Source organism: Westerdykella ornata (assembly GCF_010094085.1).
Source record: "Westerdykella ornata strain CBS 379.55 unplaced genomic scaffold EI97scaffold_20, whole genome shotgun sequence".
NCBI lineage: Eukaryota > Fungi > Ascomycota > Dothideomycetes > Pleosporales > Sporormiaceae > Westerdykella > Westerdykella ornata.
The window spans coordinates 241,267-265,939 of record NW_022986870.1 but is presented as its reverse complement, the minus strand read 5'-3'; the positions used below and the strand labels follow the sequence as shown (position 1 = coordinate 265,939).

Sequence of the window (24,673 nt, the reverse complement as noted above, 5' to 3'; positions counted from 1 at the left end):
TTGTTCACATATGGACGCCGTGAATGAAAAGTATTCCAAAGCACTGCTAGCATCTCCCTTCGTTTTGAAAATCCGCACGCGCATTCAGGCTACCTATAGCAAGTCGAAACCGTCGTCGGTGACTTACCCGATTTTGCGAGCTAGGGGGACGGGACGTAGGAGAAACCTTGTCTCTTCGTCCGCCTGGCGTAGAAGAGAAAACCGCTTTGTGCATAGGTGCTAGCAGATAGTTAGGTACAAGGGGGGCTTACTTATATTTAGTCCTATACACAGGAAAAGTAAAGAGGCGATAGAGAGTAACATTTAAGGAGAGTGAAACCCTGCATTTATTTTAGAGTTGGCGTAGGAATTTACTTGCTCTATAATCCTAGCTTATTCTTCTGTAAAATAAATCAAGGAACATTTAATGCTACATACATTTATTAATCTTTAAGCAAGTTCGCAAAATTTTATCTTCCCAAGCTCCAGTGATTCTTCCCTCACATTCGCGAGACTTGAACTACACCGCACAAGCTTGTCGGATCTTTCTAAAAGAAAGGCTTTCTCTTTTAACAGATTCAAGCTGCTATCTTTTTCTCTATCCAAAGGGGTATAAGCTAGACCGTGCCCTCCCCTCTTCCGTACATAACATCGTTCAGAAAACCACGTGCATGCCTACCTAACCCTCAAAAGAGAACAAAATCCAAATACATCCAGCAACCAACATCGACATGATTCGAGAATTCATAACCCAACTTTTGCCCATTCCCATTCTTCGTACAATCATCAAAGCGCTTGGACCGACATTATCTCGTACACTTGAAACAGAGATGGAAAAAGCACAAATCTACCCAGAGCCCTACACCAAGAATGACCAGCCCATATCCACTTCTAAAAGTTCACTCCTATACTCCGTGGTATCGTTAACCGGACCCCTTTGAACGCGAAAAGCAAGGCCGAAGAGGCCCCTCTGCGGAGCGGTCGGCTAGCCATACTCCAATGCGCCGCCAGAGACGCTGACGAGCTTTCGCTCTTCCACGTGCCATTGATCTCTCCTCGTTTCATGGTCCAGGTTTCTCCCATATTCCAGAATGCGAGGCCGTGGAAGTCTCGTTCCCTCCCTTGGCCTACTGGTACATATTCCCACCGTTTTCTAAGCGGGGTTCGTTGAATGCCCACTGGTGGGCAAGCATGTCAAGGTTCGGAATACCGGGGTCGGAGAAGACGCCCATGTCCGGTTGGAAGAAGGATAAACGGGGGTCGAACTCAACGCCCATTCCTACCGCGTCCCTGAACAGCTGGTCGTCGAGCTGGACATAGGATTGCATGTGTTGTGGTAGTAGCTGCTGAGAAGGCCCTGCGACTACAGGGTTGTAGTGTGGTGTGTGGTGTTGCTGTTGTGGCTGGCCTACGAAGCCGGCGGGCGACTGTTGCTGTTGCTGCTGGGCGGCTTCAGAGAGCACATGGAGTCTGTTCTGGTTTGTAGCCGTTGCCATTGCCGTCGTGCGGCCCTCGTTTGGATTCATCCTCTGCTGTAGGAGTTTTACGATGAAATAAAACTTGCTGTGGGGGCTGCTTCGATCACGGAGAACAACTTGCTTAAACATTGCAAGCATTTTCTTAATGTACTCGTCGAGCTGCACGTCCTCGTGCCTGAAAAGAGCGCCAATTGTGCGTGACCGGGCGACCAACGCCCAAAATTTCTGGAGAGACACGATCGCGGAAGTCACTCGGACACCTAGTGAGAACGGTCAGCTGGCTCACTGCTATGAGCAGAGACTCTACGCACAGAAGATGACCGGGAGTATCATAAGCTCTTCAACGCCTATTTCAAGGGCTGTGTCAAGAGCTGCTTTGATGGCGCGTAAGCTTTCTTTAAGTACTTGCACGATTTCGGGGTGGGAATTGGCTGCGCGACCTGGATCGGCTTGTGAGGCGTTCAGCTCGCCTTGTACAACTATCTCGTAAAGCACGAGACTAGTAAGACGCATTGCAAGGCGTAAAGCGGCTGCGCTTTGTCAATATGAAACAGTGCAGATCTTGCTTGGGCACCACATACGGGGTAGTTCCTTGTCCGGACCGAAACCGTCGAACACGAGTTTGAGCTGCGTGTCTAGGCTGCAGACAGAGGAGGCCATGGCAGCATCCAAAAGAGAGGATTCGTTGGGATTGTCCAACGAAAACTCGCGGACAATGCGCTCAGTTATGCGGGCCAATTGGATGTATTGGCAGAGAAGCTTGTCCGATGGCAGGACGTTCTTGTCCCTCTGTAGCATCTCAACACACTCCTGTGTGTAGCCTGTCCACCGCAACAGTGGGGTGTATCGTAACACGACGGTAATGCTCATGGTGAGGTAGTAACATACGAGGTATGCGCGCCGCGCCTCAAGACTACTCGGTTCGAGATGAGGCTTCTGGGATGGACGCGGGTTCCACTCGGGTGCTGCTGGCCTAGTCAGGTGCATTTCGTTGGCCAGGGCCACTGCACTATTGACCATCAAGCAGAAGTTGTGCTCTTCGGAACGCACAGGCGGTCGGTACCTTGATACATGTTAGCAGTGCTGGCCTCTATGGGTAGCACTCATATATGCATGCACATACCAGAGAACGGCAACCTGCAACGCTTGAATGAGTTCCAGCGACTTTTCGGAGTTGAAGATCATGAGCTGGCCGAGGTAGTGTTTAAACAGATCTCCCAAGCGTTGTTGCGCATGCTGCCCCAGGATCGGCAGAGCGCTGCCAGTAGAACAACCAGAGAGAATAGCTAGCAGGAGCAACGGTTTCTTTCTTCGCATCTCTTCCGCCGTCATGCCTGGAGGGAGCAGCACGGCTGGAAAACGGGGACAGATGTCGTCAACATAGCGACGGAAGATATGCTCCTCCGTGTCCTGACCGATGAGATCCCTTATATGACGGCCGATTTCCGAATGGTCGTATTCGAGCTCCTCGTGGTGATTCTGGTCGAGATCCGGGTTTGCGACTAACAGTGCGTGAGTGCCAGCGACAATGTGATGGACGGCGGGAGAGCTGGGACAACGAAGAGCGGAACTGCTCTCTTCGCCAGTCCTCCTCTTTTTCGGCTCTGGTTCCTGGCGACTGGGGGTAGCTCCGGATCTCTCGGTCATCAAGACGGAGGTGAGATATTCTACTTTGCGCTCCAGCTCGGCGACACGGCTGTCGCTCTTCTTCTGACGCCTCCGAGCAGGGGGCGTGGTGTGGCACGGCCGGTTGGCCTTTTGGCAGCGCAGACACGGCAGGTCTGGGCGAAGCTGCTCGCACTTGACTTTGAGGCCGCGGCATCCATCGCAAGCGCGGAGGCGTTTGGGGTCGTTGGGCGACTCGTGGGACTCGGTCCCGGATGCTGAGCCCACGTGCTCGGCGCTACCTGACGTCAGTACGGAGTCGGCGGGGCCTGTGTTGTTGGACTCCGATAGATCCAAACAACGTTAACGTCAACAACGTACCCATCGTCTGCATCACCACCGCCTGCTGGGGACGCGGAATAAGGGCCAGATGAGGCCGGTCGAGCGAAGGAAGAACCAAAGCCTTTGGAGGCTATGGGGACTGGTTGGGCCAGCGTTGTCTGCGGATACGCGTGGGCAGGGGCTCGGTGCTGGCCGTCGACATTGGCATGATTATTATTCTTATTGTTGGGGTGAGCGGGCGCCTGCAAGGTGGGGTCAATGGACGAGTCGTCCATGGATCAAGGTCGAAAACTCCTTCTTTACAAAGAACTGGAGAATAAACGAGAGGCTTCCAATTCACAGTGAGGCTGTTGCTGCTCTCTGTCCTGTTGCCGTTGCTGTCGTCGGCGGGTCGGCGAGTCGGCGGTTGTCAAATGCCGCCGCTGGCTGGTGGGTTGCAAGTCGAGGTGAGACGGTTCGACTGAGTTTGTGCGAGGTTGGGCAGAAACCCGCCAAGCAATGTCACGTGCAGAATTTATGCAGACAACCAGACTGGGCCTGTCTACCCAGATATATGCTCTTCGAGTGCCAATCATTTGGCACATGCAACGACAGCTTCGATAGCACAGGCAATGGACACCATCTCTTCTGCGAACTGGGTAGAATCATAGCAGGGAGATACAATTACTCCGTCCCTCTCCCATTCCTTTGCCTCGGCTGAAACCATCCGCTTCCAATTCTTGATCGTCCCATACATCGTCAGAACCATGACGAATGAGACATGGCAAAACCACAGCAAAGAACCTCCTCCTTCCATTTCCAAAGAAATCGCCCTACCCCGAACTCACGGGCGGGATGATGGCAACCTCGTCGCCCTCCTGAATCACCAGCTTCTGGTCGGCCGCCTCTTCTCCCTCCATGTCAACGTACGCCAAGTTCACCGTCACTGCGCAGCTGTCCAGCACCTTCTGACGGATGCCGGGGTACTTCTCGTCCAGTGTGGCGAAGAGCCGTCCCAACGGGAGAGGCGCTGCAAGATGCTCCGTCGACTTGCCCGTGAAGCTGGCCGCCGCCGCAAAGTACAGGATGGGGAAATGACCGGGCGGCACCTTGGCAGGCGCCATAGTACGCCAATGCCAATGTTCTGTGAATCCGTCAGCACACACGTCGCCGAAGTACACTTGTAACGGAAGCCGTGGAGATGAGAGACTTCAGTCAGGTAGAAAACATTTCCGCAGTAGCGGCGAGTACCGCTCGTCGGATAATACATGCTATAATTTAAAAGAAGATCATCACAGAAGAGGGATGAAGTCGAGGTGTGGGAAGAGTAACATACCTACACTATGTGATGTGGATGAAGAGAATTGAGCGAGCGTTTGGGCGTCCCTCAAAAGTTCCCAACACGGATCCCCAAGCAGGGTCTTGCTCATGCCAAGCCGCTAACGGAGCTTCACTCCTCCGATCACCGACCTCAATCTCAACTTTTTTGTGCACCCCACTCTTTCCACTGCCCACTCTCATTCTCAAGACATGCACCGTCGGTCGTCCTTGTGGCCCATCTCCGAAATATGCTGGAAATGCGAATGGAATCTGTCCCGCCGTCGACCCTCTCAACGACCGAATGGCCGCAGCAATGGCTCCAACGCAACCAGAGCCCGACGACCGTTCCACGCCACTCACTTTGTAGCTATGGCCCCCTGCGTCCATGAAACTGAGGCTCATTGTTACAGCGACCCCGTCCTGACACTTCCGCTACCCAGCCATCTCCCGAAGCGCTCAATCCCGCCATCCTCGACACATCTCGTCCAATCCGCGAGCGGTTGAAGCTCTGGCAGGATACCCAGGGCATTCTAAAGCAGGATCTCGACGACGCCTCTACGCTCCGCGCGAGAGACTGGTATCAAAACCTGGTCGCCGAGACACGGAATGCGATAACTAAGGTGCGTTCGGACCAGGCTTCTGAAGAGACAGATCCACGCGAAAAGGAGGATGAAGACATCTACAGTCTGGATGACGTCGTGACCATGGCAGTCTTTCTCAAACCTGGCGATGTCGTCGAACTATGGTAAGCAATCCGTCACCCCGTCCGCCTTGTCTCATCTGCTCACCCCTGCTAGTCGGCATAGTACCGAGCAGACTATCGCCGTATTCGTTCAGCACGTTGGCAAAGACTGTCACTTCGTTTCTGTCAATGGCCGTCCATCTATCGCAGGGCTGAAGAACGTTCCTTTTGTAATTCGAAATGGTATTGACCCGGCTCTTGTCAAGCCCCTTGTCGCGTATTTCCCCGCCCAGGAGAATTCCGATCTGTCACAAATGCAGCGCATCCCTCGTGCGCTCGTGTCACCAGTCGTGGAGAAACTGGAAATGCTGCAAAAGGATTCAGAAAAGATATACCGGGATCATGCTGCGGTCCTGGACAGTGCCTATTCCGTCTTAGCGGACCAGACGAAAATGCGCATGATGACGGCTGTGCAAATCGCAAAGACTCTTCTCAAGCCGGACGAGCCTTCCTGGATACCTGATCATGCCTCACTTCTTGCCGTACGAAAGGCCCTGAGCCACGATATGTACCGCTTCAACCGCGACCCACGCAGTCAACGACTCACGAACGTGTACGCTATTCGGCCCAAGGACGACGTTGAGACGGTAGAAGTGGTGCGTCGATGGGTGCGTGAATTCGAAGAATATCGTGCTCTCCGCCAAAGTCAGACAGGTAACAGCAAGAAGAAGGGTCATCACATGGAGGCAGGGGCTCTCTACATCACCAAGTTCATCGACAAGGCGCGGCGATTGGTTGCTATTAGCAGGAAATACCGTGACTACTCTACGGGTACTCTTGGTCCCACCAAAACCCGCTCGCGGAACACAGATAAATCTCTCGGGCTTCGAACCGAGTGGGGAGAGACATTTGACGAAAACGACCAGAAAATCCTTTACTTCTTGCAGTCGTTCGCATTGAGTGGCCAATTCCAAGACGACTATGGTCTTACTTCCGCATGCACCACCATTCTGCATGCCGTGGGTTGCTATGACGATCTGAAATACCACTACCCCGATTCTGGCGAGAGAGCTGCTTCCATGGGCAGGGCCGCGGGAAGCTTACTCCTCCAGGAGATCGGGGTCTTGTCCCCTTTCGATACAGCGGACATATACGACGAACAACTGATGCTTCCTACCGTCCGAACGTCCCGAAACATGGAGATTCTAAGCAAAAGGGCGGAGCTCATGCGTCACAGCCCTGACTTTAGGGATGCCATGGAGGGGATACGAACGGATTGGGGTTCATTGCCCGTCTACTGTATTGACGACGCGGACGCCAAGGAGATTGACGACGGCCTCTCTGTGTGCAAGGTCCCAGAGAGCCCCGGTCAATACTGGATCCATGTGCACATTGCAAATCCGACCGCCTTCTTTGACAAGACGCACGTGCTTTCTGGGATGGCTGCGCACTCGACCGAGTCTCTGTATGTGCCTGAAAGGACCTATCCCATGCTTCCCTCGTGGGTCACGCAGAATTACTTCAGCCTGGGTCCCAACCGACCTGTCCTTACCTTCAGCACCCGCGTCGATTCCTCTGGCGTTGTCCTAGAAAGGAAAATACAGTCGGGTATAGTGAGAAATGTCACGAGGCTGACTTATCAGGACCTATCGACGATTTTCGGCGAGGCTCCAGCTCGGACTGTTGGGTTTACTGTCGGTGGACGACCACCCACGGTCAAGAAGCGTAAGCCTCCGAGTCTAACGCCTGACCAGCTCCAAGATTTGAGAGAGTTGTACAATGTAGCCGGGGTTATGTTCGAGCGTCGCAAATCGGTAGTGGGGTTCAAGCTTGGGGCGGCTTTTGAGACCGGGAGAGCACGAGTCTTCGAGAAACCCGGCCAAACTGGAATCACCTGGATGCCTCCATCAACCGATCGAGCCCGCTTTGTTCTCGGTGATCCCGTCATTGAGTATTCAAGCGACGCCTCGGGTGCCATTGTTGAAGAAAAGTTCAATTCGCAATATATCGTCATGGAGTTGATGTTGCTTGCCTGCGCGACAGCAGGAGCGTGGTGCTCTGAACGCAACATCCCGGCCATGTACAGGGGCACTATCGACTCTCCTGCCGCTGCCGTGGATATGACGTTTCTGAAGGAGAAGATCCTGCAACCCTACTATGAGAAACACGGCCAGCTGTCGCGGCCTCTGGCGGCGCTGCTCCTGCAGTCCCAGGGGCGCTCCATCGCGCAATCGACTTCTGTGCCACACAGAGCGTTGGGCTTCGACAGCTACCTCAAGGTCACGAGCCCGCTCCGACGATTCAGCGACATGGTGGCACATTGGCAGATTGAGGCGGCCGTGCGGTATGAACACCAGACGGGCCGCAAATTCCAGCTGACGGACAACATGCTGGCGACTCCGGGCATCGCGAGCACCGAGAAGGTCCTCCCCTTTTCGCGCACCCAGATCCAGGAATCCATCATCACGCTCGCGGCGAGGGAGCGGCTCATCGCCTCGATCAAGATGCACGCCAACATGTGGTGGACCGTCGCCGCCTTCACTCGGGCACACTACTACAAGGAAGCGGCGCTCCCCGCGACGTTCCGTGTCTGGGTCGGCTCCTCGGAGCCCCGGTTCTGCTATGCGCGGGCGGGCATCGTGGATTACGGGGCCCGGGTCAAGTTGGTTATGAAAGCGCCGTTCGAGTTCCAGTTTGGGGATGAGTGGGAGGCGAGGATCTTGGCGATTAATAGTGTGGGCAAGGAGATTTTGATGGAGCCGGTTCGGTTGCTGAGGAGGGATGAGGAGACGGTCAAGTGGGCGGAGAGGTTTATGGAGAGGGTTGGAGGATGAGGTGAGGTGAGGCTGGACGGCATGTATGTATGATTAGGGTGTGTGGTTCTCTAGAGAAATGGGTCTATAGAATTACGGATCGCTTAGACAACAAGAGCAGGTGTGTTAGAGGCATGTCTATCACTTATAGTTGCATTGTAAGCGTGTCAAGGTAATCAAAGCACCTAGTCCTCCTCTGCCTGCCCTCTCCAATATCCACGCCCAAAAATGAGGTGCACGACCAACGCCCGGAGGAGACAAGGGCATGAAAAAGCGAAGAAGCAAACATCATTTGATTGCAAAAGGAGCGGGTATAATAAAACGCCTGACATATTCTCCCAGCCCATCCATTCCCATCCCGTCCCCTCACCATCCCGCAGTGCCAGCCCGTACCAACCCCGTTCAAAATTCCCGTGCCATAAGCAGAAACACGACAGCCGGCCTGACCCGATTCGACGCCTCGTGTGAACAAAAAGCCCAGAAGAAAAGCCATACACGACCCTCAAACAGCGCATTCACCCCTAACACCATACATCATCAAAAAGCCCAACCCAAACGCCAAACACTGATAACCCATACCGCCACTCAACGCCATCGATGTCGTGAACCGCCACCCTTAATCATCTACCTCAATCAGTTGAGGGTTGAGCACCCGCCGAGCATCAGATTCCTCCTAGTTCGAGCGCAACAGCTCACGATGCAGCTGCCTCTCTGACTCTTCCCTCTCGGCCTGTTGCTTCTCCATCTCCTGCTGCTCCGCCATAATGTCTCTCTTCTACTCCTTCCATCGCTCCGAGATGGTCCTGCTTATTAGCAACTTCCTATGCGCTTGTGTAACAGCCCACGACCACTCCTGACATCCCACCCTTATCAGGCATAGGATCCTTGCCCTCAATCCGCAAGCGCCCAGAACGGTTTTGACCGCAGCGTCATCTCCGTCTGTGTCGCTAGCATCCTCTCTATTTCTCGCTCCTCCCTCTTCCTACGATCTGACACGGCTTCCTTTTCTTCGGGGCATTTCTCCTGCAACCTGTGGAGGTCTTCTCCCAGCATGCATCTAACTCTCTGGGCTTCGCTATGACAACTGGGCCTAGCCCAAGTAAAGCCACTATGACAAATTCCTCGCATCCTCTCCCACCCTTCTTGACTCCACCGCTCGAGCACTTCTGCGTTGCTTTCCCCAGACCACCGAACTATTGATGCACAGGGCAATTCCCGGGATCCTTGCGTTCCCACCAGCTTCTGATGCAATGTTCATGAAACCGACACAAACATACCATCCTCGCCAGCTTATCGCCGACAGCGTATTCTTCGAAGCAGATCACGCACTCCTCGCTATTCGCACAGTCCTTCTCCGTTGCCGTATACGTCAGTAAGCTACGAATATTGGCGGGAGGCGACTGGCTGTGTGTTTCCAAACATGACTGGATGTGCTCCGCTCGCCGCCGGTCAATCTCCTGTTCGTCGAGAACGGCGTCGCCGATGCTTACAATTGAGGGTATGGGTCGGAAACAGACAGGGCATATATCCTCTTGCCGGATGCGTCGGGGGGCCGGCGTAGGCGTGGGCGGCGGCGCGGGTCGAGGAGGAGAGTGCATGAACGGGGACACTCGAGATGGGATGTACGCGGGATCTATCGGCCGAGAATAGCGTCGGGGATAAGTTGAAGCCGGGGGAGTCTCGTTCCACATCTGATGGGCCGTAGCGAAAGTGGACGGATATGGCGGGGGCGCATCCAGTGATGTGCGCGAGTGATAACCACTACTCAGAGAACCGGCAGTGTTTCCAGTGTCCGGCAGTTGCGGTGGGCTATTGTTGGGATCCGGAACGCAGGGATTGCAGATTCGGACTTGGACAAGCGGATTGTCAGAGTGTTCATCATCGTCAGGAACCAGAGATGGCGGGTTCACGACATATTGGCGAGGTATGTAGATCCGGTGCGGGGAGCAGTTGGCACAAACAACTCGGCCACATTTTCTACACGTTTTGTCAGTTCAAACGCTCCGGTGGCCGATTCGAAAGACTGGCAGAAACTGACCTGCAATGGTGCCTCCTGTTCAAAAAGGTAAAGTAGCGCCCACAGACGAAGCAGCTGTCAACCTCCGAATCGGGCTGCCAACGGGGAAGAGGCATGTCGCCGGTGTGCGGTGAGGGTGGGAGCGTGATAGGAGAATGAGAGTGGGGTTGTGGACGACTAGGAACGGAAGGGGAGTGGGATGCGAAGGGGGCGGATGACGATGTGCGGGAGTGTCCGGCTGCAGTGATTGTGCTTCGTCGTGGCATAACAGAGTCGCCAGGCATAGATCTTTGTCCTGAACATTGTCGTGCGTCGAAGCTTCGTGATGTACCTGAAGATGAGTGTCTATAAGGGGACCCTTGATTATGGATGAATCGGCTGCCCTGATGACGAGGGAGGGGGTTCGGTGGAGCTGGGATATTGCGGAAGGGGTTCTGTGAAAGAGGCGGATATGGGCCAGGTTGTATCTGAGAGTCGGTTAGGCGTAAGGATGCCATGAAGTCGTGCACCCCACGATCCCTAGGTGCCGCCACTGACTGCTGCGATGATGCTGCGGCAAGACCAGTAGGTTGAGGGATCGGAGCGAGATAGCCGGCATTGTTCTCTGATATGTTGTTGACACCATTATCCTGTCCGCTCCCCATGCTGGAACTGGTCTGGTGGGAGCTTGAGCTCCGCCTTCTACCCATTCGATGAGATGGTCCGACTCCAGCCGGTTCCCGGAGGGTAGTTAGATGAGGGAGGATCTCGTGAGGCAAAGTACGGACACCACCAAGACGTGCTGTTATGCGGAGGGGAAATGGTTTTGTAAGCTGGTTGTTGAGTCGAGACTCCAACTGGCAAGCACGCCACCGGGGATATAGGTCACGATTCGGCCGGCCGACAGACGTGGATTAATTGAAGATGCACATGCCTACACGGTGACATTAGACGCTGGGAACATCTGGAAAGCATGGAGTAAGACAAATACTGACAGGTCAAAAGGGGAGCGTAGATTCAGACATCTCACGCGGGGTGGGTTTCCAGACGTCGCGACCGGGGGAGCATGCGGCGTTCCGCGACAAGGCGGCGGAGGTTCAGTTGACAACAGAAGGAATCGGCCGTATGCGGTGATGCAAAAGGAGAGAAATGCGTCACAGCCCGGCCGCCAGTCGAGCGCTGCTGCTCGCTGCCGTCCAGGGTGGGGAAATGCGTTCGTGTGCGGAGTGATGATGAAGTGCGAGGGGAGGGGGACAGCTCGGTGGTGGGCACTGGGAGCTAAATGCTTGGTCCGTGCGTATCTCCAGCTTCATGTTCCAGGCCCAGGACTGAATCTATGGCTCCAACATTTACATAGACACAACAAAAGCACAATTGATCCTCTGACTGCCTCTGGACACTTTCAGGCGAGAAATTTGAAAAAAACCTAGATCATGGAATCCCAAGATTATAGTATTATGTTCAGCTACGGATGCGACCTTGTCTCTCACTCAACAATTATGTGTACACGTACTGGTATCCGCCGCGCATGCAGGTATCGTTATCCTGAACCCCCAATTCCCACACGGCATCTGATCTACTATGCTTCTCCAATATCCCCTAGCTCTGTGTCGACTTGCCCCAGGTCCCTTCTCAATGCAAGTAGGCCTGACCTTCCAAAATAACTTGAAAGCTACAACGCCGCTTCTGGTAGGATTAAGAAAAGAAATTCGTGACGTGAATACAGCACTGCCTCCCATTCCACAACAAGACCTTGAATCCGTCTCATGCCTTGCCCAGATTATCATCGTGTCCGATTCGATGTCCCACTACGATGAGTGCTTATGCTCCGGCTACGGTCAACGAATTCTGCTGAGGTTTCGAGGTGTGTCCTGGCCTGGTCGTTCTGGATGCTGTCACTTGCGACGTGCTGCTGGACATATCCCGTGCTCAATGGCCGCTCACCGCTGCCCGGCACTCCTGGAGGCGGTTCAAGGTCATCACCGGGACTGATCCGACCGTCATGGTAGAGGCTGGAACCGGGCGTGCGTTCCGGAGAGGGAGATGGCTCCGTCGACCCGAACGGAAGCCGCAGAGGCATTGCTCCTTGATTCGGATGCAGGAGCTGGTCAGGGCCCGACGTATCGACTACAGCTGACAGCCTCGAACTGCGCTCCAGAACCGCCGCTTCAGTGGACCGCGTGCGTCGCGAGCTCTTCCGTGGCAGCGTAGGAGCCCGTTCCGGCACCGGTGCATGACTTCTTGAAGCCCGCGAACCGATTCGGCTGGGAAGCTCGATCCCCCTTCCAGTGTCTATTGGGCCTAGCGAAGGGGCCACATCAGAGATTCTGTTGTTGCGATGGCCTGGAGACTCCTCGCCGATTGGGTGGCTATCATCTGACATCCGGCGACCAGCCAGTACACCCTCGCGATCGCCCCGCTGTTGAGGACTTCCAGGGTGGTCGCGGTATGGCTCTTGAGGCATGGCATGCGCCTCGTCTTCTTCCTCATCTAGAGGCATCATCATCTGAGGGGGCATGCGGGTGCCTCTAACCACCTCGAAGCCTTTACCTTTTTCTTTCTTTTTGCCTCCAAACAGATGGAGACTTTTCAACCATCCAGCTGCGGACGATACAGGGCTTGTAGGATCCGCTGGTCCTGTTTTGAGTTTTCGAGTCGGCTGGTCAGAGAGCGCCGGACCCCGTAATCCGCCGAGGCCATAATAGAAATCAGACTCCCGTACTGAATAATCCGTATTCTTTCGCCTTTCTGCTAGCGCGGGATCGGACTCGTCCTTCTGCATGCGCAGATAAGCTGGTGTTATCGAGCTGCGGCTCGGAGACCATGACGAAGGACCCTCGCCACCATCTCCCGTCTCAGCTTGTTCGATATTGTCAGCATACGGAGTGTTGTCAAGATCCGTACTGCCATCTCGTGCAGCAATCGTGACTGGATTCATGGAGTCTAGGGTGTGCTTCCGTGGCCTAGGGGCCCGATAAAATTCTCCGGCCTCCACCCCACCCATAGTAGGACGTCGCGAACTTGGTCCCGAACCGCCTCCGAGTTGGCTCCAAGGTGTTGCGGTGGCTGGCGTGCCAGGAGTCGTCGCACTATAGCTAACATCCCCTCCTTGGCTGTACTGATCGTATCCCACGCTGGCTCTTTGGCTGCCCGCACCTCCATGGGGCTGCCCAAGCAGTACTCCGGAGCTTCCAGACATGCTCCGAGTTCGCCCGCTCATGAGTTGAATCGTCTGCTTGTCCGCATCTTGCCCTAGCATAGCCGCATCCGAATTGAGACTGCTGCGCTGCCGACGGCGTCGATTTCTTCGAGACAGCTGTCGTTTGCCAAACACTTTCGTGAGCCCCCCTCTTTCATCCCCAGCGCCGCAGAGACGAGCAGTGACCTCGATTATCGTCTGGAGAGCATTCAGAAAGAAACCAAAGACCAGCACGATGGCGTGCATCAAGAGAATGACGTAACCGAACCATCCCTTCCGAGACTCCGTCACTCCCAAGCTCGGGACAAAAGCGATGAGGAGGAGCGTGCTCGTCAGTCGCACTACGGAGAAGAATGTGTGGTAAGCGTTCATGGACGTGTTCGACTGGAATGGCCGAAAGGCATGGACGGTCAGGATTAAGATTACTTCGCAGATAGCGAGAACTATGATCTGGGCAATCCCAGATGGCTGAATCGCACCGATAGCCACACCGCGAATCACAGTCAGCAGGACGGGTATGAAGGCGAAAGGAGCTGCGTCGTCAGAATAAGTGTTGTATAGCGGGCCGTAGGTGAGCACAGTTGGGAGGTCATCGAACAGATGTGCTCGGGGTCGTGTCGTGAATATGAACCAGAAGATCCAGGCGGCGATTCCCATCACGGCAACTAGAAGGACGACGGCTGTAGCAACGACGGAAGCAGGGGATCGTGCAGCCACCACCAACTGGAACAGAGAGAGCGATATGATCGGCAACATGAAGAAGTTGAAGACAATCCGGACGACGTTTCCGGCACTGAAGGCCCAATTCTTCCCGCGCACGCGATCCCCTGACTTGTCGGAAAAGACATGGTAGAGCCACTGACCGAAGAAGCCAATCTGAACCAGAAGCGTTGCGATGGCGATGACCCCAAGGAGCCACACCGCCATTCCAGCCCAGATGTCTTGCTCCTCCGACATACCGACGTATTGGCCTAGTCGAGTGAGGCCGTAAGTCCCGTTTGCGACATAAATGCCGTCCACCAGACTCTGTGTGCCGTTTCCGTGGCTGACAAGACTCTCATTGAAGAGCAGGACCGACCAACTGGCTTGACTCACGACTGGTTGATAGAAACCAGGGTACTGCAGGTTCAAGCTACCTGCCAATACAATGAATTGGATGTACTGTAGGCAGTCACCGAACCCGGGCGTGACAAGCCTGAGCAGATCCTCATCTCTCCCGTAATTGCTGGACCATCGAAAGACATCCCAGGTGCCCCAAGGACTGCATGTCGCTGCAAAAATGGTTGCAAAGGCAACAAGAGCCAACACCGCAGCAGGGAGGTAGCGCAATGCATTGGACAGATTGGGCCCGAGGTCGGGCGTAATATTTGTGGACACACACCCCAAGGTTTCCGCTAAGCGTGATCCAGATACTATTCGCATCGTGGATTCCAGAGTCGCGAATGAATAGGTACTGTGAAAGTCATGCCCCACCTGGAAAGCCGGTAACTTCCACAGGTCTTCCAGATCAGTCGGGCTGGCATTGAATGCTGGTCCTAGAGGGCACTGCTGGTTGACAACAGAGGGACAGAATTCCCTTGGCGGGTCGTTGTGCGCCGTATAAGTCAGTACCTTGTAGTTCGAGAACAGGGTTGAAAGCTTATTGTTGTCCTTGTCCAAGTTGACGATTTTCCCGAAGTTGCTGTTGACATCACTCCAGCTTGAATCATCAGGCGGAGGATATGAGCCCTGAACAGCCTGGCCGGAAACATTGCCCCAAACAGTGATGTTGAGATGATGGCTCGGCGCAGTCGTATTAAACGAAGCCCACACATGCAGTGGGGTAAACTGGAGGCGTTTCGGGTTGTTGGAGTCGCGATAGTTGGGATCCAAGCAATTGCTGAAATCAACGAAGACTGCCTGGGCCAGCGGCACCAGCGCCGTGAATGAGATGACGAGGAGGAGGAAGACGAGGGCGGAGCGGTCGTTGGCAGGGCGCCGGCGCGGTCGCGGACGTGGTAGAGGGGGTTGTAACGAAGGTATATCGTCGCGTTTCGTGTTGTCGCGTGAAGCACGAAGCTGGGCGCAACCCAGCTGTCGTACAGATGCCATTAGAACTTCTGGCACATACTCGCAGTCGCTCGGTATGTCACTATCCTTCTCCATTGACGGCAGCCCATGAATGGGCGAAGCTGAACCGCCAGACACTTATTGCCAGCACTTTAAGGTCGGGTATACTCGAGTACACGATCAGCGGCGGGAGCAGCCACGCAGGGAGCGCTAGGTTCGCGGGAGCTGACGACGCAGATGGGATGAAACAGGGTTACTGCTCTTGCTGCGTTGGCCACTGTGCGAACGAACGGGGATGCTTAGTTTTGTAGTGGGCGAATGCCTATAGACATTAGGTCTCCGAGTAGCGAGCGGGGGGAAGCTGAACGAATGTACGAATGAGCGACGCAGTCAATGACTGCCGGAGAGCGCTATAAGGTGGCTTCGGGAGTTCGGGAGGTCGGTTTGCGTATGAGGTGTGAGTGGAGGAGAGCAGTGGTGGGCCAGGCCAGCGGTCAGCTCAGCAGAGCGGATGTATTTGAGTGGTTTCTATTCTCAACACGGACAGGCGACCCAAGGGAAGACGCGAATGAGGTCGACGGTCGCGGGAGCTCAGCAACAAGTCGTCAACGGATATGATGTCCAGGCTTCAACGCGGGTGGGAGGTGACTCCACCAACAAGGCCAAATCCCTGGAGGGGATACTGTACGGCGTGTACAAGTCCCAATAAGATCATCAGTAACCGCAGGGATATAGGAGGTTCGTCGTCATCGTACGGCGCAGCAACAGGTATCGAGTCCAGTCAAGAAGCGGGAAAGAGCAACGGAACCGGGAGGAGTGTCGAAAATTGAGTAGATACGAGGTAGAAAGGGAGAGGAGGGAGGGAAAGAAGAGGATGAAGCTATTCGCAGAGACAAAGGAAGAGTTGGAGAGAAGCGTAAACACGGTTTTCCGAGAGGTTGAGGGCTGTCCCGGTCCCGGTCATGGTTGCCCCTTCGGGAAAGAGTGAGGCGCAGCACTTGCAGTGCGCCACACCGCATCACACCTGGGCACTATTTTTGTCGCGTGCTGGCTCCACCCCCTTGCTCCACTCCATCATCGCATCCTTCACCACAAATGCATCTCTCATGATAATTCCTCGTTATCCCTCGTATCTGTTCCCTTCGAGCGTCTGTGTTTGCTTGATTCTCAATGATACCAGCCGTGTGTTGGGTGTAGTCCTGTCGTACTGGTAAAAGGGATTCCTCTGGTCACTGAACGCCCCTCCCAGACTGTCCATCTGAGCGTTCCCTTGCACAACAGCAGAAACCATCGGCTCACGGCAACGCCATGCTTTGGATACCCTTACAAACCTGGAACAACGGCGTTGCCACCGTTCAGGGGCTTGCCAGTCCGTCTGTTTCTTTTGGTTTTAGCGGTCTTAGCTCCCGTGAAACGCTCCACTGTGAGCCGAGGACCTGTACATGGCAGCCTTTCTTCTTTCCAACTGCATGATTTTGGTGAACAGGTCCAACATCAACCATCTAGGGATCATACAGATTTCCTTACGGTAGCTCCTGCAGGTTTGCAGATTGAGCGGGAGCGCAGAACTCGAAAGAGATTGACCGACGACAAAGGCCAGGGGCTTATCATACATACGTCCAAGCCCGTTATTTCCACATGATGTTTTACCTGACTATCACACTTTGACCTTATGTGTCTCTCACCTCTGTTGCACAATATCCTATATTGACCGCTAGGGTGCTAGCTTGCATCCTTCCTTTCATTCAACCTACCAAAGGAACAGACCTCTGGAAACAGCGTGCGGGAGGAAGTATGGAGTCTTCCGGTGTAAAAACATGGATGAACACCGCGCCGCGAGATCTCGCCGTCTACGAGTCGTCTGATGACTTTTCGATGGACAATTTGCGATGAGTGCAAGGTGGTAATGATAACGTGCATCATCATCAGCTCAGACTAAAACAACTCCTCTGTTATGCGGAGTCTGCAATCACGCCTGGCCAGTTTGATGTTCTTAATCTTTGTTCTCTTCAAAATAGGCTTCAACCACTACTCTGGCCTCATGCTGTGCATGCGTGTTTCCAAGTCCGCATTTGCAGAGTCGATGTGTGAGATCAGCGTAGACAAGGCGGGCGTAATGCTATTAAGGCGCCGTAGTGATGGGTTTCGTCGTCACCAACGATTGCACCTTCTCACCGCTTGCTCGGCTGGATTGCATATCATGAATATGCATGTTATCTAATTAGACATTTGAAATCCACATGCACATCCGTCTATAAATCTCGCCGAGTAGTCTTCCTGTGTCTTCCTCTTTCCTAAAATTCCATCAAGTTCTGATTAACCAGACCCGGCCATGGGTTATGTCGTGAGAATCCTGACCAATGTGCTCCAAACAAAGTCAAGAGAGGGGTTCCCCGGCCGGGGTTGCGGGTTGCGGGGATGGGTTCCAGTAATTCTGCTCATATTGTGAAGTTTCCAGGAGTGCTGGTGCAGAGGGGGTTGTTGGTTGGTTAGTGTTAGAGCGCATTCTAGCAGTGAATATCATCACTATTAGCGTATGCAGTTCGTAGCCCTTCCAGGGTCACACATGTCATGAAAACAGTGCCTTTTATAGGGTGTGTGATTCGTGTCCTAAAGCTCAACAAGAATTCTCTCATGTCAGATACGTTTGTATCCGCCAACATGGAACGCCTCCACATTGATCTCTTTTGGAAAGCCTAGTAAACATCGTAATGCGTCTGTGCTTTGCCTGCGCCCTCTCTCTTCTATATAAAGCCTGGGAATTCCCTTCCTATGCCCCTCCACTCCGCCTTTCTACTGCCACTGAATCAAAATCCAAGACACGCGACGGTGTGGCTGATGGAAGTGGGATCCCTCTGCGTGTCTGAAGGAAGCTTTCTAGCCGTATGTGGTCCGCCGCGTGTTACGGCGTCTTTTGCTTTGTTTGTCGTATCTGTAGCCGGATTTGAATTGGTAGTGATAGTGATCGTTTGCACCAATCCTTACTCGAAGATTGGCAGTGCGTCTAATGTGCAAAACTATAAAATGTCTGATGCAATTAACCTGATTATTTCCGTGATGCCCTTATACTCCTGGCTTTAGTACTCCGGGGGAAAACTATATAAACGCTAATTCTCGTAAGGGTATACTGATTCTCTTCTCCCACAGACTGTCTTCTACGGCCTCAAAAATTCGAAGGCATCGCAAAGCTAAACATGTTCCCGGGCGCCGGTGTATCTCAGCCGGACTGATGGGAAAGTTCCTACAGCGCACAAGAAGAACCCCTATTGTGCTAGTGATGAATTTCATCACCTACGACCTATCTACGAGATGATTCTTTCTCAGGTTGCATGGGTTTCTCGCTCCGTCTCAGAAGTCCATCGCTATGCTGTTTACCTAATCCTCTGTGTGTATGAAGCCGGCAGACTCGTCTCTCTCGTTCTGGAAGTTACCTATAGTGCTAGAGTACTGAGCGGCGGGCGCCCTAGGAAGTATATAAGAGTGTTGTATCTACGGTAACTTAGTGACGTCGATCTGCCCTGCATTGCTTGTCCTACAGAATAACCAAAATGAAAAGCCGTCGCCGCATGTTCCCGAGAAAGTACGTTTGCTAGTTACTAAGGACATTGGGTATACATGCTCCATCGAAGAGATCCAGTGTCATTGCGAAAGATGCGTTTCTCCTGCCAGCGAGTACATATATAAACCCCTATCCTGCAACGCTGTTTCCCCCCTTCCTCAAAGCTTCCGCAGTCTACAACAAAACGGTATCAAACCCACGATATGTCCCCTGGCCTGGAGTGTAACAAAAGCGGGCTCTAGACGCTACCGCTAGGCGTAGCTTGGAAGCGAAGTGATAATGATAATGGTGATAACACTCAGCAACATCTGATTGAGAGTACGTATGGTCGAGGTCTCTAATCCTTGATCAACCGCCTAGATGTGTCACTTGACCTCTTTGCAGGGACGGGGATATAAATACTGGTCCTGCAACCCACTTTCTCTCCGTACACAAAATCCGAATTCTGCAACTAAAGTGCTCTGGTAGAGGCAATATGCTCCGATTGTGGCTAAGAAGAGACCAGAGAATGGGCATGTGGAGGACTGTCCCTTTGCCTAGATTTGAATCGGCAGTAACGAGCATGTGTTGGTTCTGATTTGATGGCATGTTCGAGTGGTTTGTGAGACTTGGTGATTATAATCACCGTCAAACTTTGACAGGCAATTTCAGATCCCAATGTGAATACTTCATTGATTCGAACATATCTGTCCCTTTCGACTCCCCTAACCCTTCTTCACCATCTACGCAGGTGACTAACTGCCCCTGAATATAATTGCTATCAACGTCCTTCTTCATACCAACTAAAATTGGCATATGCACGCCTTATACATTGCTGAGCTCTCTCAAAATCCACGTCAGTTGCATTATATGGTTTGTCGTGCGGGTCGCACACAAAAAACGGAGAGATGCAGTGCACATTACTTCTTCACAACTATATAAAACTGCCCTCTTTCTACCTCCTCCTTCCTTACTTAAACCTCCCTGTTCACCTTCTCTAAAAGTGCCCATTCAATCAAAAACATGTGTTTGGAAACTCCAGCCAAATCGAAATCATTGAGCGGCTCACTCATGTGTTCGTCGTGCTCTCCACAAACCAAAAACGGGTTTGTAGATGTTCAGTGCACATAGAGGTCGTAACTATAAAATCGCCATCTTCTTCCTTCCCATTTCCTCACCTAAATCCCCTTCCCCTCCTCGTCTTCTAAAAATCATGTGCCCTTTCCAAGTATGTGTTGGAAGCCCACCAAAATCGAAAGCATTGAGCTGCTCACTTATGTGGCCTTCGTGCTCAGAGTCCGCCTTGGACGGGTATAAAATGCACATTCATACATAGGGTAGACCGTGACCGCTGCATATATAAATCCAAGGGCTTCCGCCAGGCTGACTCTCCCTCCTACATCCCTTGGCTTCATTTTTTGAAAAAGACATGTATCCCTTTCAAGTATGTCTTGAATTGAAATCAAAAAGATTGAGTGGCTGAACCATGTGTTCGTCTTCCACCGTGTAGGGTACCCTAGCGTACACTATAAAACGAGGAAGGTGAACATACACACATCGCAACCATAAAACTCCCCAGCCTCTCTGCGTCTTTCCCTCTTTCCCTCTTACCTACACCCTCCTCCGTAAGCTTTAAAAATAAAGGAACTTGGTTCCATGTTTTCCATGGCCTCCACCAAGAAGAATACTCAACTTGCCGAAAGAATGTTTGTTAACTGCGCGGCACGCTCCATGAGTGGGAATTATCTTCATTTCGTGCTTCTTTTTGACATGGGAAGCTTCAAAGACTTGCCTGTATATAGATGTGATCTTGCGGTATATCCTTTCTTCACATGGACACTTTAGTAGACCTAGGGTAGTAATGCACATGACTTCAAAGGGGACGAGGAATCAGCAGCAGTAACAGCACCGGTATAACGAAAGCATAGCATAATCTTCATTAGTCCATATCGCGTACACCCATTCCATCCCATCCCATTCTCCAACCTCTAACCAACGAGGTGAGGCAGTGAAGCAAAACAAAAATAAACCCCGCAAGCCATCATTAAGTTCAAGAAGACGAGCGCCCGCCCATCTCCTAGCGATGACAATGATGTCGTGTACGCATATACTCGCCCGTCTCCATTACCGAGAAAAACGGCGCCCCACTCTCTCCTCTCAATACCATATCTCCTCCACTCGACATCGTGCCTCCAAATCTCTCGCTTCCTCGACAATCCCACCGTCTTCCCTCCCACTCTTCTTCATCCCCGAAATGACTGTAATCTTCCCACTGCACAAATTCTTGAATTTGCTGCCGGTGCCACACACCAGAACGACTGTTTCCCACACTCCCTGGTTCATTCCCTTGTCCACCCCACCCTGATGCTTGCGGTGCCTGCGGTCCCCGAAGAACAACAGCTCGCTCCATTACAACGCAACAAGGCGGAGGCATTGGCACTGCTACTCCAAACCCTGCTCGAGCTCCCAAACTCTCCATCCTCGCAGGTACCGGATACTGAGACATCGCATAAGGATTCTATCCCCTACTTCCTCCCTCACCAGCCACACCACCACCCTGCGGGCCCTGCGAGGGCGGTGGTCCTGGAACGAGGACTTTGAACGACATCTCCCTCTCTCTCCCGGTTTCCGGCGCTCCTGTCATTGGGGCAAAGCCGGCCGGTGATGGCGCGGGTGCAAGCGCTACTGGTTGTTTGCTGGCGCCTGGTTTGCCCCTTCTGGCTCCATACGGGGAAGGATAGCTCTTGAGCTGGGGAATCGGACCTGGCGCGGGTGCAAGAGCGGGCATTTGCCTCTGCTGCGTATGCGGCGCGGAGTGATGGAGCGGAGGGGGTGCGGGGGCGAGAGGTGGAGGCCCGGTGGTGGTCGGTAGAGCAGCGAGAGGGGACGGGTGGAGGACGATGGCGTGACCGGGAGGTGGTTGAGGAAGGGGTTGGTGATGTGGGATGGTGTGGAGTTGTACTAGGTGAGGCGGTGGGGCGTGTGGAGGTACTGAAGGGCCGGGTTGGATGCGCTGAGGATGGTGCTGATGGTCCATGGGCGGGAGGTGCGGGTTAGGATACTGTGGGAGGCCATGGGGAGGCGGTGGATGAGGAGTGAGATAGCCCATCTGGTCGTGCTGCATGAAGTTGGGATCAGGATAGGGTTGGAGAGGGTGTTCCGCTCGCGGTGCCTTGCCACGTCTGCTGGGCGGCTTGGGGGTGCTGCCCTTGCTCGTAGTGCCGCTGCCGTCGGGTTTGGGGCTGGCAGCCTCTCCGCCAGCGGCCGCGTTGGCTGCTTCCATCTCCTTCTGCCTCGCTTTACGTTCCGCCCACCAGATAGTCATGGACTGGCTGCGCTTTTCGCTCTTCACGCGCGTTTTGACTCCCTTTGCGACTGAGACGGGAGAAGGGGTTGCCTCTTCGGCGTAGGGCTGAACGTACTGATGGAGCGGCGCTGTGTGCATATACGCATCTGGCGGCGGATTGCTCATAGGGGAAGCGGCATTCATATGTGAATCTGGTCTAGCCAATGGTTGGGGAGTCGCTTGAAAGACCGTTGCAACCGGCTGCGCCATGGCTTGGGCGGGTGGGTGCGGCCGCTCGTGGGGTACAGGATGCTGTTGAGGCGGCGGAGAAGGACGCGTTTCAAGAGGAAACTGGCTCTGGCCTTCTCTCATAGATTGCAAGACCGTTGGAGGAGCTGGAGACCCTGCTACGGGAGCTGGTGCTATCGCTGCAGGAGCAGCTGGTGTCTCCACGTTCTTCTTTCGAGGTCCTTTTTTGATACCATAGTCGCTCCGTCTGCCTGTATTCTTGCTGCCAGCAGGACGTCCGCGCTTCCGGTGCTCCTCAACAACTGGTGGCGGTCTTTCTTGGGCTTCTGTCTGAAGAGAACCTTCGTCGCCAGAAGTGGTAACGACCGATTCCTCGCGCATCTCCTGTATACGAGGGTGAGGAAGGGGTTTGGGCGCGACTTTTGCCCTCTTAGCAGGACGGCCATCCGGCTCAGGGGTCTCCGATGCTGCTGGTGCGAACTTGCTAACGCCTCGCTTTCGAGCGCCGCCCCAGCCGTTAGTATTCTTTTTCGGAGTCGTAGCACCTGAATTCTGCTCCGTAGGTTCAAAGCGGCGAGTTGCTCGACGCTGTCGTCTACCAGGTCCGGTAGGTTCGTTTTCAGGCTCTTGCTCTTCTTCGCTGGGAGCACCAGATTCCATATTCTCACGACCGCGTCTCTGACGGAGTTCGCGCTTACCGGTCTTCTGAGCGCCAGGGCGTTGCGCGAATGGATCCTGGGTGCCGGGAGTTTTCCTGGCGTCGTAGATGTAACCATACAGATCCGCTTCTTTCATGTCTTCGTACACGAGAGGATCAAGGGGAATACGTCCGCCATGGGCAGGCTTCTTCGGCGGATGTAAGTGCGGCGCGGCCTATATGACATGTCAGCAGAGGTCCAGCGAACTGAGATTGAAAGCGCACCAATTTGTCTAGGCGGAGATACTCGTTCTGCCATTCTAGGAGAATTCGTTGCGTGTTCTCGGCCAACCGATACAGGTTTTCAGTGCTACGCTGGGCGGGATTAAACTTGTTCAGGCTAGAAATGATTGTTTCGACATCGGTCAATGGTTTAAACCGTCTTTTAAGGAGGAAGTCTGCACGGTCTTCGGCCTCGGCCTCTGTAGCTGGGGGAACATGGTCTTCTACCCAGGGCCCAGGGAAGTCGGAGTTGGAAAGAACGTCATCCTCAGGATCGATGAGTTCCATGACCGGCGTGGTCTCCTCAGTCGAGGTTCCATTCTGAGGTGTCTGTGAGGACGAATTCCGAGCGACCTTGATGGTGGGTACAGTGAGTGCTGGTTGACGGACGTCCTCCTGGATACCGGAGGGCAACCCTGTTGGGGGTGAGCCCGGGGGAGTAAACGACTGCGGTGGTGCATCTCGATTAGTCTCGCAGTTCTTGTCTTCCTCTTCGATGTCTGGCGCATCCATCATGAGAATATCCTCATTCGGAAGAGGCGAAGGCTTGGCGCCTTCCATCTCTGCGCTCTGATTGGCTGATTTCTCTTCACCATCATCCTCTTCTTCAGAATGATGGCTTGGCTGACGACCGCGAGGCTTGCGTGTGCGAAGAGGAGAGATACTGGTTGAATGACGAGAGACTGCTGGTGCCGTTCCACGACCCCTTCCTCGTCCTCTGCCGCGGGGGCGTCCACCACGACCGCCACCGCGACCTCGACCGCGGGCAGAAGTAGGAGGAGGCGTTGGGACATCGCTTTCGTCAGATGAAGTGTCGTTTTCGAGGTCGGACTGGGTGAACTGGCCGGCATATAGACGCTGTTTCCTCTGGTTTCGCGTCTCCTTGTCGGCAAGCTCTTGTAGAAATTGGGTTGGGAGACCACGAATGATGAGGTTAGGGGCTGTATATTCCGCATAAGGACCACGAGTCTCGGGCGGCGACAAGGTGGGTGAGAAGTAACGTTTTCGCCTTTTTCCGTCAATGGAGCCATTTGCTTGAGTCGGGCTTGCCTTTGAAATGGCAGTGGCTTCAGTCTTCGTTGGTGTGGATTTCACTCCTCTGCCATAACGGGTGCGCATGGCTGGTTCTTCCTCAACGATTGCATTGCGCTGCTGCTGCGATGCTCGCGGCGGGGGTTTTCGTGGCCCAGCCATGATGGTAATCGCTATGTGAGGATTAAATGAAGAGAAAGAAGCGGC

At 53.7% G+C, this 24,673-nt stretch overlaps 7 protein-coding genes across 7 annotated transcripts; 1 reads left to right on the top strand and 6 right to left on the bottom strand.

Moving 5' to 3' along the window:
- Nucleotides 1-1,013: 1,013 nt before the first annotated feature.
- Nucleotides 1,014-3,803, bottom strand: EI97DRAFT_127762 (uncharacterized protein). The gene is made up of 5 exons (XM_033793092.1): nt 3,444-3,803; nt 2,581-3,391; nt 2,039-2,520; nt 1,769-1,987; nt 1,014-1,717 (listed from the first exon to the last, which is right to left on the bottom strand). Exons 1-5 carry the CDS (start codon nt 3,454-3,456, stop codon nt 1,107-1,109), a joined length of 2,136 nt encoding a protein of 711 aa, XP_033651932.1. The 5' UTR covers nt 3,457-3,803; the 3' UTR covers nt 1,014-1,106.
- Nucleotides 3,804-3,969: 166 nt separating this feature from the next.
- Nucleotides 3,970-4,504, bottom strand: EI97DRAFT_402400 (uncharacterized protein). Its single transcript, XM_033796486.1, has one exon. The coding sequence runs from the start codon at nt 4,198-4,200 to the stop codon at nt 3,976-3,978; it is 225 nt and encodes a 74-aa protein (XP_033651931.1). The 5' UTR covers nt 4,201-4,504; the 3' UTR covers nt 3,970-3,975.
- On the bottom strand, nt 4,161-4,764 carry EI97DRAFT_127756 (Molybdopterin synthase sulfur carrier subunit). The gene is made up of 2 exons (XM_033793091.1): nt 4,720-4,764; nt 4,161-4,527 (listed from the first exon to the last, which is right to left on the bottom strand). The coding sequence occupies exon 2, from the start codon at nt 4,505-4,507 to the stop codon at nt 4,217-4,219; it is 291 nt and encodes a 96-aa protein (XP_033651930.1). The 5' UTR covers nt 4,508-4,527; nt 4,720-4,764; the 3' UTR covers nt 4,161-4,216.
- A 170-nt stretch (nt 4,765-4,934) lies between these two features.
- EI97DRAFT_422489 (RNB-domain-containing protein) lies at nt 4,935-8,332 on the top strand. Its single transcript, XM_033797089.1, has 3 exons — nt 4,935-5,066; nt 5,114-5,448; nt 5,501-8,332. Exons 2-3 carry the CDS (start codon nt 5,408-5,410, stop codon nt 8,217-8,219), a joined length of 2,760 nt encoding a protein of 919 aa, XP_033651929.1. The 5' UTR covers nt 4,935-5,066; nt 5,114-5,407; the 3' UTR covers nt 8,220-8,332.
- An 820-nt stretch (nt 8,333-9,152) lies between these two features.
- On the bottom strand, nt 9,153-10,991 carry EI97DRAFT_127698 (FYVE-domain-containing protein). Its single transcript, XM_033793090.1, has 2 exons — nt 10,237-10,991; nt 9,153-10,175 (listed from the first exon to the last, which is right to left on the bottom strand). The coding sequence occupies exons 1-2, from the start codon at nt 10,902-10,904 to the stop codon at nt 9,392-9,394; spliced, it is 1,452 nt and encodes a 483-aa protein (XP_033651928.1). The 5' UTR covers nt 10,905-10,991; the 3' UTR covers nt 9,153-9,391.
- A 986-nt stretch (nt 10,992-11,977) lies between these two features.
- Nucleotides 11,978-15,484, bottom strand: EI97DRAFT_381575 (uncharacterized protein; the record flags this gene model as incomplete). The annotated part of the gene is made up of 1 exon (XM_033795808.1): nt 11,978-15,484. The coding sequence occupies one exon, from the start codon at nt 15,482-15,484 to the stop codon at nt 11,978-11,980; it is 3,507 nt and encodes a 1,168-aa protein (XP_033651927.1).
- Nucleotides 15,485-21,498: 6,014 nt separating this feature from the next.
- Nucleotides 21,499-24,628, bottom strand: EI97DRAFT_460245 (uncharacterized protein; the record flags this gene model as incomplete). Its single annotated transcript, XM_033801097.1, has 2 exons — nt 21,499-23,388; nt 23,438-24,628. The coding sequence occupies 2 exons, from the start codon at nt 24,626-24,628 to the stop codon at nt 21,499-21,501; spliced, it is 3,081 nt and encodes a 1,026-aa protein (XP_033651926.1).
- Nucleotides 24,629-24,673: the final 45 nt, after the last annotated feature.

What these genes read in the sequence shown, in the direction of transcription:
- EI97DRAFT_127762 (XM_033793092.1), bottom strand. An exon ending in TTGCAGGTTGCCGTTCTCTG is followed by an intron (nt 2,521 to 2,580) that starts GTATGTGCATGC and finishes ACATGTATCAAG; the next exon opens with GTACCGACCGCCTGTGCGTT. An exon ending in TCCGGACAAGGAACTACCCC is followed by an intron (nt 1,988 to 2,038) that starts GTATGTGGTGCC and finishes GACAAAGCGCAG; the next exon opens with CCGCTTTACGCCTTGCAATG.
- EI97DRAFT_402400 (XM_033796486.1), bottom strand. Translation starts at nt 4,200, where the DNA reads ATGGAAGGAGGAGGTTCTTTGCTGTGGTTTTGCCATGTCTCATTCGTC.
- EI97DRAFT_127756 (XM_033793091.1), bottom strand. Translation starts at nt 4,507, where the DNA reads ATGGCGCCTGCCAAGGTGCCGCCCGGTCATTTCCCCATCCTGTACTTT.
- EI97DRAFT_422489 (XM_033797089.1), top strand. Translation starts at nt 5,408, where the DNA reads ATGGCAGTCTTTCTCAAACCTGGCGATGTCGTCGAACTATG. An exon ending in GGCGATGTCGTCGAACTATG is followed by an intron (nt 5,449 to 5,500) that starts GTAAGCAATCCG and finishes CACCCCTGCTAG; the next exon opens with TCGGCATAGTACCGAGCAGA.
- EI97DRAFT_127698 (XM_033793090.1), bottom strand. Translation starts at nt 10,904, where the DNA reads ATGGGTAGAAGGCGGAGCTCAAGCTCCCACCAGACCAGTTCCAGCATG. An exon ending in AACAGGAGGCACCATTGCAG is followed by an intron (nt 10,176 to 10,236) that starts GTCAGTTTCTGC and finishes CAAAACGTGTAG; the next exon opens with AAAATGTGGCCGAGTTGTTT.